We start from the raw sequence: 12,058 nt of genomic DNA, 5'->3' as shown, positions 1-12,058 counted from the left end.
ATCTGTCTACACTCCCACATTGTCTGTAATGGGATTGCGTCTACTGAGCACAGACGATGGATTCCCTCTTCATTAGAAAGTGTTGGCTGCTCTCAGAAACAAAACCAATGTCTCTTTAATGAAGTAAAGCACTATGAACTTTGACCTGACCTTTAGAAAAATACTCAAGGATATTACCGGCACGTTTCAGGGCTTTCATGGCCAGCAACTGTGATTAAGGTTTTAATCTTTGTTCTGCACATTCAATATGACAATGGCCAAAAACTGGAATGACATATGGGGCTTTTATATTTTTTGTGCATTTAATTGTTGTAGGTAATACAAAAGATCAGACTCTAAAAAGACTGAAAATCAATAAAATGGCTTAATTTGTTCTCATTTAATAGGTTTTAATTACTTTGTGATGAATTTGTATTTTAAGGGTATTATTCAATTTTCAACATAAGAAAGTTTATTGATGAAAAGGAAATCCGCACACTGTTCTTATCCCTTTATTTATACAAGATAAAATTGACAAAGCTTCGACGAAAAGATCTTCATCAGACAACATTAGAAAGTTTGTCAATTTCCAAAATTGTATGCAAGGATGTACTGAACAGCCACTATTGCCCCCTGGTGGCGTGTACCTGTTTTCATTTATTCATTTAGAAGACCCTGTATTCCGACATAAACATGAGAAAGTATTCAACATTTTATCTTAAGCCATACTGTAAAGTGTTTAAAATGATTTAATCTAATTTTAAATTAAACTAATAATTTAGACTAATAATTTAAGTCTCAAATTATTTAGGTCTTAAAAATTTGGTTTAAAAATGATGTGTTTGGCATGTGTGCACATCATTTTCCTTACAGGATTTTTAAACATAATAGATAATGGCATACCTGTGTACATGCCAGAACTGAAGAGTTTAAAACAAGAGATGTTTGTTTGCCAGAAATGTAAAAAAAGGATATAAAACTATACACTGTAAAAATACTTTGCTGCCTTAGAATTTTTTGTTAAATCAACTCAGATTTGAGAGTCATGTCAACAGAGATGAGTTGTCACAACTTATAAAATGTAGTTGAGAAAAGTCAACTTAATTTTATGAGTTATAACAACTCACCTGTAGTTATAACAACTCATCTCTAGTCAAGATAAATAATACTAAATTGAAAGACTTGTAAATCCGAGTTGATTCAACAAAAAATTTTAAGGCAGCAAAGTATTTTTACAGTGTATTTATGTAGGCTACTAAATACAACATGTGTTATCTTTTTTAGATAAAATTACTTTTTTAAACAACATATGTACAAAGTAAACTACAGTCTACTGTAGTATATGATAGTAATTACTGCACTCTGTTAATGCATACTATAGTATTCTGTACTAAAGTGAACCTAAAAACTAGTTGCCTATACTTCAACATTTACTATTTTATGCTTTACTAACATTAAAGTACTTCAGATTTTAGTACAGTTTAATATATAGAAAGTATATTTTAGTATTATTATATGTGGATTGTTAGAAACGTAAAGCGTGAATTGCGTTATTAGTTGTCGCGTGCGCATCGATCTCTGTCCATGGTGCTGAATTTTAAAACTCGCGTTTCCGGCAGCGCTGACCATAAAGACTTTCAATATCAAAACAGCTGTGTTTTAAGTAAATTAGACAAGAAAAGAGCAGTTTGTTGGATATATTTCGTTCAGCGTTAAAGTGCCATGTAGGCTATTTTAGATTACACAACAATGAGAGTGTAAGTGCGGTCAAGGTGTTGTCGGCACTGCAGCATCCCTTCTGCGGCTGCTCGATGCTGCTGCTGCTGAGAGTCCCGTAGACAAAGTCATGGACGGAGGGAAGTTGTGAGGCCGGGAGGTGGGTTTACATCCCCACGAAACGGGCACATTAGAAACGATGGCGGAAGCAAACCCATTCAAGGGTCTGCCCCGGATCCAGAGGGCTGCGGTAAGATGGATTTGTATTATAAGTCATCTGTATTTCTGACCGGGTTTATGCTGCACTGGCAAGCGTTACTGCGGGCACATGGGTGGGAGTCCTGCTTGCGCATAATTATTGCAAAACTCTATAAACAAGATTATAAGACGTGTATAATGTTAGTTTTTAGTTCGACTTGGAATGATTACTGCACCATGTATACAAATCATCAATGGCGTGCATTTAAACCCCCAGTGTATGAGCTGTCTCAATGTGGCGCATTACATACATTTTAAAATAATTTCAACTATTTTTGAAACAGACCATGGCCACCTGCTGTATTTTTGCAGGAACACAGCACTTATTTTATGCATGGGCCATCACTGACGCACTAAAAATAGATCGCAGATGCTTTTGTCTGTCCCATATTAATGATTACGCATAGGCTTTACGCGCAATGTGACTAAGTGTAAGAACTAACTAATTGTGGATAACCATCACACTTATCAGGTTGAGAAGTCTGAATGTCTGAGTGTCGTGGTTAATTGATCATCTGTCCATCAGAAGATGTAAGACAGACAGTCGACAGCACTTATGCTTCACGTGTCAGCATTTGTTATAGAGTCTACAGTCACCAAATCCAGCTTTGGATTTACAGACATTAAAGTCTTTTAAGGTTTTGCCAGACGTATAGTAGCTGATTTACTTTGTTTTTGTTTCCCCCATTAAAAAACACTGTAGTATACTTTAGGATTTACTACAGTTAACTGTAATAAAATGATTCTAGTGTTAGCCTACTGTATACTATTTCTATACAGCTTATTTAGGCTACTATAGTTATGCTAAAGTATCTTTTCTGATATAGTACAGTATAATAATAATTATTATATACTACAGTACACAATTTACTAAAGTTTACTATATACTAAAGTATATTACAGTATTTGTTGTGTGGGTGTGAATACTGTCACGATTTAGACATTGTATGTGTATTTATGGTGACAGGTGGGTGTCTACCTGACCCAGATTTCTAAATTTTCCATGTTAAATACTCACTTTGCATTAAAGAATCTGCTATGCATATAAAATCAAATGTATTTAAATATTAAAAGTGTGGTAGTAAGCCAGTAGTTTTAATCACTTCAGTTGTTTTTTATGATTATTTTGTAATTCAATTTCAATTCTTAAAGGTGCAGTGTGTAAATTTTAGTGGCATCTAGTGGTGAGGTTGCGAACTGCAACCAACAGCTAAGTCCACTGCTCATCTATCGCTTTTGAAACACATAGAAAAGCTACGGTAGCCGCCACCGGACAAACATGTCATCGTTGGAGACAACTTGGTAAAAAAGTTTGTCCTTTAAGGGCTTCTGTATAAAAAATGGCGGCTTCCATGTAAGGGGACCCCCGTGTATGTAGATAAAAACGTCTCATTCTAAGGTAATAAACACATAACGGTTCATCATGAAAGGTCTTTATACACCCCTGATAATATAGTTTTATATATTATTTTGCGTTTCTGTCAAGAGATCCTTCTAAAAATTACACACTGCACCTTTAACATCTGAAATAAGTTAAATAGCTATGCAAATGTGAACTGAAACTTCTGAAATGTCTACTTCAGATGTCCTTCCCCGGACATTTGCACTTAGTTTTGGTGCTAAGGCCCAAAACTCACCAGACCACTGGAACAGACCTCGGTTTCCGCTTCAGTCAGGACGACTTTGCCCTCAAGATGCCGGTAAGAGTTATACGAACAAGACCTCCATGCCGAACGAAATCTTATTATTGTACAGTTGTGACAACAATGTATATATTTTAAGCATTGGAAGGCAAATCAAACATCAAGTGCAGCCATTTAATTCAAATCACATCACCCTAATTAAACTTGATATTTCATATCTAGTTATTTGAAAACTCAGATAGTGCCCTTTAAAGGCCATTCATCCCTTACAAGGTTGACCTTGTTAATCAGTGGATTGTTCCTATTAATATAATTTGACAGGAAACGTGCCATGCTTAAATAATTCCCTGCCTCTTGTCTGCCCTATTCAGATGGTAATGCTGAGCTCATTGACAGACCTGCTTCGCTTCATTGATGAAAATCAACTCAGCACTGAGTTTGGTGGTACGCTGGAGCAGAGCCACAGTGATTGGATAGTTTTGCGAACTGTAAGCATTTTATTGTGTGCTGGAGCAACACATTAATTTATTCACAGAAACAATTAAAAAATTATACCTAAATTGCATTATACACTCTCAGAAAAAGGTTCAAGAAAGTAAAAAAAAATGTCACTTGGTTGTACCTTTTCAAAAAGTACACATTTGTACCTAAAAGGTGCATATTGGTGCCTTAAAGGTTCCCATTGGTATCTTAGAGCTACATACTGGTACATCAAAGGTACATACATGGTATCTGTACCAAAATGGTATATGAGGTCCTTTTTAAAAGATACTGTCCCAGTAAAACTTTGGACCTTTTTCAGAGAGTGTATGCTATACAGACATAATAACATAATATATTTTACTTTTCAACACTGATAAGAAATGAAATCATCTACCGAATAATATCTGATGACTTTTTAGATCAGAATTCATTGACCTACAATTATAAATGCTGAGTAATATGTATGTTTTGCTTGTGCTGCCCCCTGTAGGCCATAGAGAGTTTTGCAGTGACTGTAAAAGAGATTGCTCAGTTGCTACAGACATTCGGAACAGAGCTATCTGAAATTGAACTGCCTGATGAAGCCAGCGGCATTGAGTATTTACTCAGATCACACACTGAAAAATACAGACAGATGAAGGTATTGACATAAGCTATCTATCATGCTCTCTATTGTTGTATGACATGGTGGTTTCATAACAAAGTGTGTCAGAGTCAAAGAAGGACTCATTGGAACCATATGAACGACATGAGAATGAGATATCTGCTTTAAAACAATGACAGGAAGACATCAGGTGCGTTTTGAGGGAAGGCCGTCAGCTACTTTCAAATCTTGAGGCATCTAAGGCAGAAGAGGGGGCTGCAGCAGAAGATAGAGACATCAGCCATGACAAAGAAAGAGTGCAAAGGTATGAAACTCACTAATTTGGGCTAAGGCAACACTATCGTGACCTAATGTCCATAAAACATTGTGGATCTAAATGGTTGTCATCATAAATTTTTGTCTTTAAAGGCAAACACCACCGTTTTTTAATATTTGACTATGTTCTTACTCCAACTTACACAAATTAATACATACATATCTTTTTTCAATGCGTGCACTTCATCTTTGCACAGCGCATCGTGAATCTGTTATCATTTAGCCCAGCCCCATTCATTCCCCAGGATCCAAACAGGGATGAACCCAGAAGCCACCAAACACTTCCATGTTTTCCCCATTCAAAGACTGTTACATGAGTAGTTACACGAGTAAGCATGATGGCACAAAATAAAATTTTTTAAGCTGATAAAAAATGAGAACTATATTGTATGGCGGCAGAGCACTTAGTTTGTAGCACTCGAACTCTGGTCCAGTAACATCATCATGTTTTTTTTTGTGCCACCATACTTACTCGTGTTACTACTCATGTAACAGTCCTTAAATAGGGAAAACATGGAAGTGTTCGGTGGCTTCTAAGTTAATCCCTGTTTGGATCCTAAGGAATGAATGGGGCTAGGCTAAATGCTAACACATTCATGACATGCTGTACAAAGATGAATTGCACGCATTGAAAAAAGATATGTATGTATTAATTTGTCTAAGTTGAGGTAAGAACATATTGTAAAATGTAAAATATTGAAAAACAGTGGTGTTTTCCTTTAACTTTGAGTTATGCACATGTGTATGTAACAGAAGTGTATGTTTGGTTGACCAATTAGGATAGAATATTGGGTTTTGTGTTATACACTCTCAGAAAAAGGTACAAAAGTTGTCACTTTTTAACTTTTTAAGGACCTAATATGTACAATTTGGATACAGATATGTACCTTTGAGGTACCAGTATGTACCTCTGTATGGTACCAATGTGCACTTTTTAGAAAATGTGCTGCCCCAGTGACAACTTTTGAACCTTTTTGTATCTTTTTTTTTGAGAGTGTAACAGATGATACCCCATTTGTCACTTGCAGGCTCTTGGCACAGCTTAGGGACTTTGACATGGCATTTGATGGCTTTTTTGAGAAGCACCACCTCAAACTTCAGCAATACCTGCAACTGCTTCAATATGAGATAAGCTTCCATGAGGTACAGATGCTGTGAATCCAATTTAAATTAAATTACATAATTTGTTTTGAAACAACATAAAACCCTTTACAGGGTACAGGTCCTTGAAATCCTTGAAAGTTTGTGAATCTGGGGGAAAAAATTCAAGGCCCTGGAAAGTTTTTGAAAATATACATACATAGACATAATGTCATTAAAAGTTTTTTGGAAAAAAATCCATATTATTTCCTATAGTGTAGGATAATATCATAAAAAATACTTTTTAAGCACACATGCTAAACTGTTCGCTTTAAATGCTTATATCTTCTGTATGCGAATGTTGATTCAAACCAAAATGCTTTTTTGCATAGTTGTGTTTGACACATGAAAACGTCTCGAGTTACGTATGTAACTGTTGTTCCCTGAGAAGGGAAAGAGATGCTGCGTCTCCATTGCCATACTTCCTGCGTCCCTGTAACGCCGTCTTTGGCAATATTTTAGATAGTATACTTTCTGGCTCCCGCGTCACCCTGTCTTTGTCGTTAAGCCTCATCATTCGTTGAATTTGATAAACACATTCAGACGCACTTACCCTGGAGGCGTCCCCAGATTGTCACTGCAGTAACACAGCGCAAGTTCCCCCGAAAGGGAACTGTAACAATGTATCTTAAAAGGTAACACAATGTAACCTTGCTCTCACTTGAAATGTGTCCCCACATTTAGTCCTTGAATTTGAGGGTATTGGACCTGGAAAGTCCTTGAAAGGTCCCTGAATTTGAAGTTAACTAAGTTTATTTATTAAACCCTTTCCTTCATCATTAAGGAAAATTAAGCTGGTAAATCTAAAATGAAATTTTTTAACGGTATTGTTTTCATTAGACGGAGGACATTTTGGAGAAACTCAGTAAGCAGGAGAAAGCCATCGCAGCTGTGGGAACTACGGTAGCTCAGACGGACCAGTTACTCACAGATCTGGAGATGCTGGAAACCACAGCAGAGGTGAAATATCTGATGCTCTTTTCTAGCACTAAAGATTCATGAAGGGAATTAAAGGGAAACCTCTATATCTTCATCAGTTATTTTTTGTTCTGCTGAAAACAAGGATATTTTGAGCAATTTTTGTAAACAAACAGCTTTGGAGCACCATTCACTTCCATAGTATTTTTCTTTCCTAATATGGAAGTCAATGGTGCTCCTGTGCAACTTAAAAGTGAGTAAATAACAGAATTTTCATTTTTGGGTGAACTATACCTTTAATGGATTCAGTATATTAATAATTTTTAATCCACAGATGATGACATCTGCCAGTTTTTGATGTTTTAGTATATAACACATTTACTTTTAGTATATTATACACATATATTACACATAATAGACTGACACAGTAGTGTTTCATTTCATTCTGTTGTACTTGCAGGAGGAAATGGGTCGTGCTCAGATTATTATACTGCACGGTCATCAACTGGCTGCCAGTCATCACTATGCTCTTGCCCTGATTGTTCAGCGCTGCAACGAATTACGACACCATTCTGACACGCTTACAACAGCCCTGCGCACCAAACGGGCCGCTCTCACGCGTATACGAGACCTTCTGCTGCGGCTGGAGGAGGTATTGACTTTGCAGAATATGCAAGAAAAATATGCAGTTATATATGCAGCAAAATCGACTGATGTTTGTAACCTGCCTACAACCTATTCAAAGCATTTTTATATGTACAGACTATGCGTTGGTGCAATGAGGGGGCCTATCTGCTTGCTAACCAGCTGCTGGATAAGTTTCAGTCTAAAGAGGGGGCGCAGACAGCACTGCAGGACATAGAGAGGCTGGTGGAGTCTGCACCCTCGGTCCTGCGGTCCAGCCCTGATATCCTGAGCCTGGAGTTTGAAGCAATACTGACACCTCAGCTGCAGGTATACATGTATTATAAAGATTATAACGTAAAGAGACAGAAAAATCACTATGGTTTTAAAGAGATTTAGTCTCTTCTTTTAAATCCTTCTGTCTTGTTCTCCGTCCATCAGTCTCAGATAGAGTCCGTCACGGAGAAGCTATCAACAGTGCAGGGAATGATCCAGAACAGACAGGCCTGTCTAAGGAAATTGGCAGATATTCAGGTCAGACCCATCCAGCCGGTCGCTCCGAGACCTGAGACCTCACCACGCTGCAAATCTCCACTTTTCTCTCCCAAACACAGTATGTCTACAGTGATATCATCTTAAAAATGAAACATGAATGCCATAACAGTTACACGAAACCTATTTGCTCACGGCTTTTTTGTCAGGCTTTGACGTGAACTCCAGTTTGAGGTTTTCTTTTGATCTTGCACTACCCGGTAAAAGGGCCTCACGGAAAAATCCCAGCACGAAAAAGGTCTGATGATTATCCTTGTTCAATCACCTCTGTAAAATAAAAAATAAATAAAAGTGTACAGAAATTCCAATTGCATACAAGTAAATGGAGAACACTTTCACACTTTCATTGTAAGTACAAAGCATCGTAATGTTTTTTTGGCGATCAGACCTTGCTTTCGATAAAGCCTGTCCTGAATATTCCAGTGGTGAGCTTTTAAAGGGCTTGGCTTTTTTGGTTCCTGCAGATAGAAGTGATGCACGACTATGAGGAGAATCGTAGCTGCCTCTCTTACGGCCCGGAGGGAGTTGAGAACCTCGACCAGCACAAGCGGTGAGTATCCAGGCAGTATCACATCTAAAAGGTCTGTTCATTAATTATGTATTTCGACTGAACCTCTTCTGTGTGTCTGTTCCTCACCAGTCTTTATCCCTTTCTATCCTCATCTCTCTCCATCTTTTATTTCCCATGCATCAATGTTATTTCTCCTCCTCCTGCTTCTGCAGCCGTGTAATGAAGGAGTTGATTGAGACAGAGAGAATCTATGTGGAGGAGCTGCTGTCTGTTTTACTGGTAAGGGTTTAACGAATTACATTGAAATAATTGTTTAATATCCATATTTTAGTGGTTAAATTAAGTGTTTCAGCAGTAACAACATAAACAAGCGGCTGTCGTGGTCCGCACGTAACTTCCGGTAAACTTTGCTAATAAAAAATAACAACAAAGTTCTTAAACGTAGTTTATTTATATAACATGCAAAAAACAACACATAGATTACCTAGGACAGTGGTTCTCAAACTGGGGTCCAGGGCCCCCAGGGGGGCCGCGCGATGGTGCCAGGGGGGCCCCAGTTTTATGACATTTTTATAAAATACATTAATTTATCATGAATTCTGTGAAATTAAACCTTAAGAAAAATAAGTCAGCACTACTTTGTATAATTTAATGTTTTGTTTAATTAAAATGTGAAGTTTTAGAACAGTTTTTTGTCATAAAATTTCTTTGGGGGGGCCACGAAAGAATGCACCGTACACAAAGGGGGCCGCACGGTGAAAAAGTTTGAGAACCACTGACCTAGGAAACCAAAACATTTGTTATTTTTGACGAGGCATTTGTTCATGCAAATAGTCAGACTATTAAAAAAACGAAACCGGAAGTAAAGTTCGGATCCAGACGTGTAAGCGTCAGCGCACGTGTGTCAGATGAAACCGTCTATAGCTAATGAAAGTTTTCTTTCCCGTTTTGTTTGTTTGTTTATTGTTTGTTTGAAAGCAAAGGGTCTGTTATTTCATTTGATATATTTGTATGTTTATATAGATTTTCATAAATTTTTTTATAAATTGTTCATACAAAGAATTTTGTGAAACTTTTGTGGCAACTTAAAAAAAAAAAGGCTGGCGGCGAATGAGTTAATTGGGTGAGGCAAGATTTCCCTGACCCCTGTAAAGTCGTTCCTGTTTATTATGATTTACCAAATGCTAAAGTCATGCTATTATCTAATCCTGTGTTTTAGGGATACCGGGCAGAGATGGATAACCCCTCCCTCTCGAGCATACTGCCATCTGTACTGCGAAACAAAAAAGAGGAGCTGTTTGGAAATCTGCCGGAGATCTATAAATTTCACAGCAGGTGACGAATGTGCCCACACACATACACGCATGCGCACACATAATTACACATTCATATTCATTCTGTTTTGCAGGATATTCCTGCAGGATCTGGAAAGCTGTTTGGAAACTCCAGAGAGAGTAGGAGCACGATTTCTAGCAAGGGTACGCATAAAAATCAGATTAGATTTCAGTATTGTCAAATCTGTATAGATTTAAATGTGGAGAGCATATTTATGAATTTTTTAAGTGGATATGGCCTTTACAGCAGTAGGTCTCCATGAACTATATATGCTCAATAATATCCTAAATGATTATGCATTGAATAAACACTCAGCAAATATTGTATTATTATTATTAGCAATATAACTAAATAACACAGCAGTTTGTTGCATACTTGGGCATCAACAACACAAAAATGTTTCCTGTTTAAAATTTCATACACATTTATTATTAAGCGCTTGGTGCACTTTGTGTTTGTAAGGTTTTTCCCCTGCGGTCCAATGCCCTATGAGCACAGACTATATTTGTGGATCAGGACTCGAGTTGAGAACTACTGTAAAGATGACCATTTTCTTGTCATTGTTTGCAGAAGGAAAATTTTCAGGTCTATGAGCGCTACTGCCAGAACAAACCGCGTTCAGATGCTCTCTGGAGGCAGTGTTCAGATTCTGCTTTCATTCAGGTATTTTTGATCACACTTCAAAACAAAATGATAATTGATGGACAAATGTACAACACAAGAAGGTGTTCATTTACTCTTCAAATACTCTTCAATAAAGATGCTTAAAAGGGTTCTTTACACCGATGCCATAGAAGAACCTTCCACAAATAACCATTTCCTTTACATACTTTTATTTAATCTGAAGAACCTTTTCTCACCTTGAAGAACCTTTTGTGAAACAGAAAGGTTTTTCAGATGTTAAAGGTGCTTTAAAGAACCATTTAGACAGAAAAGGTTGTTTAATGGCATTGTGAAGCACCATTTTTATTAAACGTGGGGTGCACAATTTTACCAAAACACACTTGTAGCCAATCAGCAGTAAGGGGCATGTCTACTAACTGAAATCGTTGCCTGGGTTGCGTATGTGGGGCAGGTCTATCAAAAGAAGGTCCAGATTCTATTGGGGTAGAGGCATGTTTGTTTAGGTGATTTCAAATGCCAACATTGGCATTCAGAGATCATGCACCCCGCCTTTAAGTGTGAAGCTTTGTTCACTACAAAGAAACCGAAAGGTTCTTCAGATGTTAAAGGAATATTCCATTTTATTAAAAGAAAAATCCAGATAATTTACTCACCACCATGTCATCCAAAATTTTGATGTCTTTCTTTGTTCAGTCGAGAAGAAATTATGTTTTTTGAGGAAAACATTGCAGGATTTCTCTCCTTCCAATGGACCACAATAGAGCCCAACACTCAATACTTCACTCAACACTCAACAGCCCTTTTCAACGGAGCTCCAAATGACTACAAACGATCCCAAACGAGGCACAAGAGTCCCATCTAGCGAAACGACTGTCACCTCTGACAAGAAAAATAAAAAAAATCCACTTTTAAACCACAACTTCTCATCTAAATCCGGTCGTGATGCGCCAGCTGACCCCACGCAATACGTCATGACGTCAAGAAGTCACAGAGGACGAATGTGAAACTCCGCCCCAGTGTTTACAGGTGTGTTGAAAGAGGACGTATAAGTTGTTGTATGTCAACTGATACTAATTAATGTCTTTGTGTCAGTTTATTGTTTACAATGGTCCGCAAATTTGTTTTTTATATATGTAACACGTGACCTCCCTACGTCACTATACACATTTACGTTAGGTCGCGCTGGACCGGACCTAGACGAAAAGTTGTGGTTTAAAAGAGCATATTTTTTATTTTTCTTGTCAAAAATGACAATCGTTTCGCTAGATAAGACCCTTATGCTTCGTTTGGGATCGTTTATAGACCTTTGAAACTCCATTGAAAAAAAAGTTAAGTGTTGAGTTAAGTATTAAATGT

At 37.4% G+C, this 12,058-nt stretch overlaps 1 protein-coding gene across 2 annotated transcripts in view; it reads left to right on the top strand.

Annotated features, from left to right (window-relative positions):
* The first annotated feature begins 1,382 nt into the window (after nucleotides 1-1,382).
* mcf2b (MCF.2 cell line derived transforming sequence b) overlaps nucleotides 1,383-12,058 on the top strand; it is a 19,291-nt gene continuing 8,615 nt past the window's right edge. For both annotated transcript variants that reach the window (XM_055208437.2, XM_055208436.2), the window contains exons 1-16: nucleotides 1,383-1,945; nucleotides 3,537-3,653; nucleotides 3,968-4,084; nucleotides 4,570-4,719; nucleotides 4,863-4,987; nucleotides 6,027-6,141; nucleotides 6,979-7,098; nucleotides 7,517-7,708; nucleotides 7,819-8,010; nucleotides 8,122-8,293; nucleotides 8,382-8,470; nucleotides 8,697-8,782; nucleotides 8,956-9,022; nucleotides 9,963-10,078; nucleotides 10,152-10,221; nucleotides 10,649-10,741. In XM_055208437.2, coding sequence (XP_055064412.2) covers nucleotides 1,895-1,945; nucleotides 3,537-3,653; nucleotides 3,968-4,084; nucleotides 4,570-4,719; nucleotides 4,863-4,987; nucleotides 6,027-6,141; nucleotides 6,979-7,098; nucleotides 7,517-7,708; nucleotides 7,819-8,010; nucleotides 8,122-8,293; nucleotides 8,382-8,470; nucleotides 8,697-8,782; nucleotides 8,956-9,022; nucleotides 9,963-10,078; nucleotides 10,152-10,221; nucleotides 10,649-10,741 — 1,872 coding nt within the window. In that variant the 5' untranslated portion in view covers nucleotides 1,383-1,894. The remainder of the gene's footprint in view (nucleotides 1,946-3,536; nucleotides 3,654-3,967; nucleotides 4,085-4,569; nucleotides 4,720-4,862; nucleotides 4,988-6,026; nucleotides 6,142-6,978; nucleotides 7,099-7,516; nucleotides 7,709-7,818; nucleotides 8,011-8,121; nucleotides 8,294-8,381; nucleotides 8,471-8,696; nucleotides 8,783-8,955; nucleotides 9,023-9,962; nucleotides 10,079-10,151; nucleotides 10,222-10,648; nucleotides 10,742-12,058) is intronic.

Source organism: Misgurnus anguillicaudatus, chromosome 12 (assembly GCF_027580225.2).
Source record: "Misgurnus anguillicaudatus chromosome 12, ASM2758022v2, whole genome shotgun sequence".
Classification (NCBI taxonomy): Eukaryota; Metazoa; Chordata; class Actinopteri; order Cypriniformes; family Cobitidae; genus Misgurnus; species Misgurnus anguillicaudatus.
This window is presented reverse-complemented; position numbering and strand designations above follow the sequence as displayed.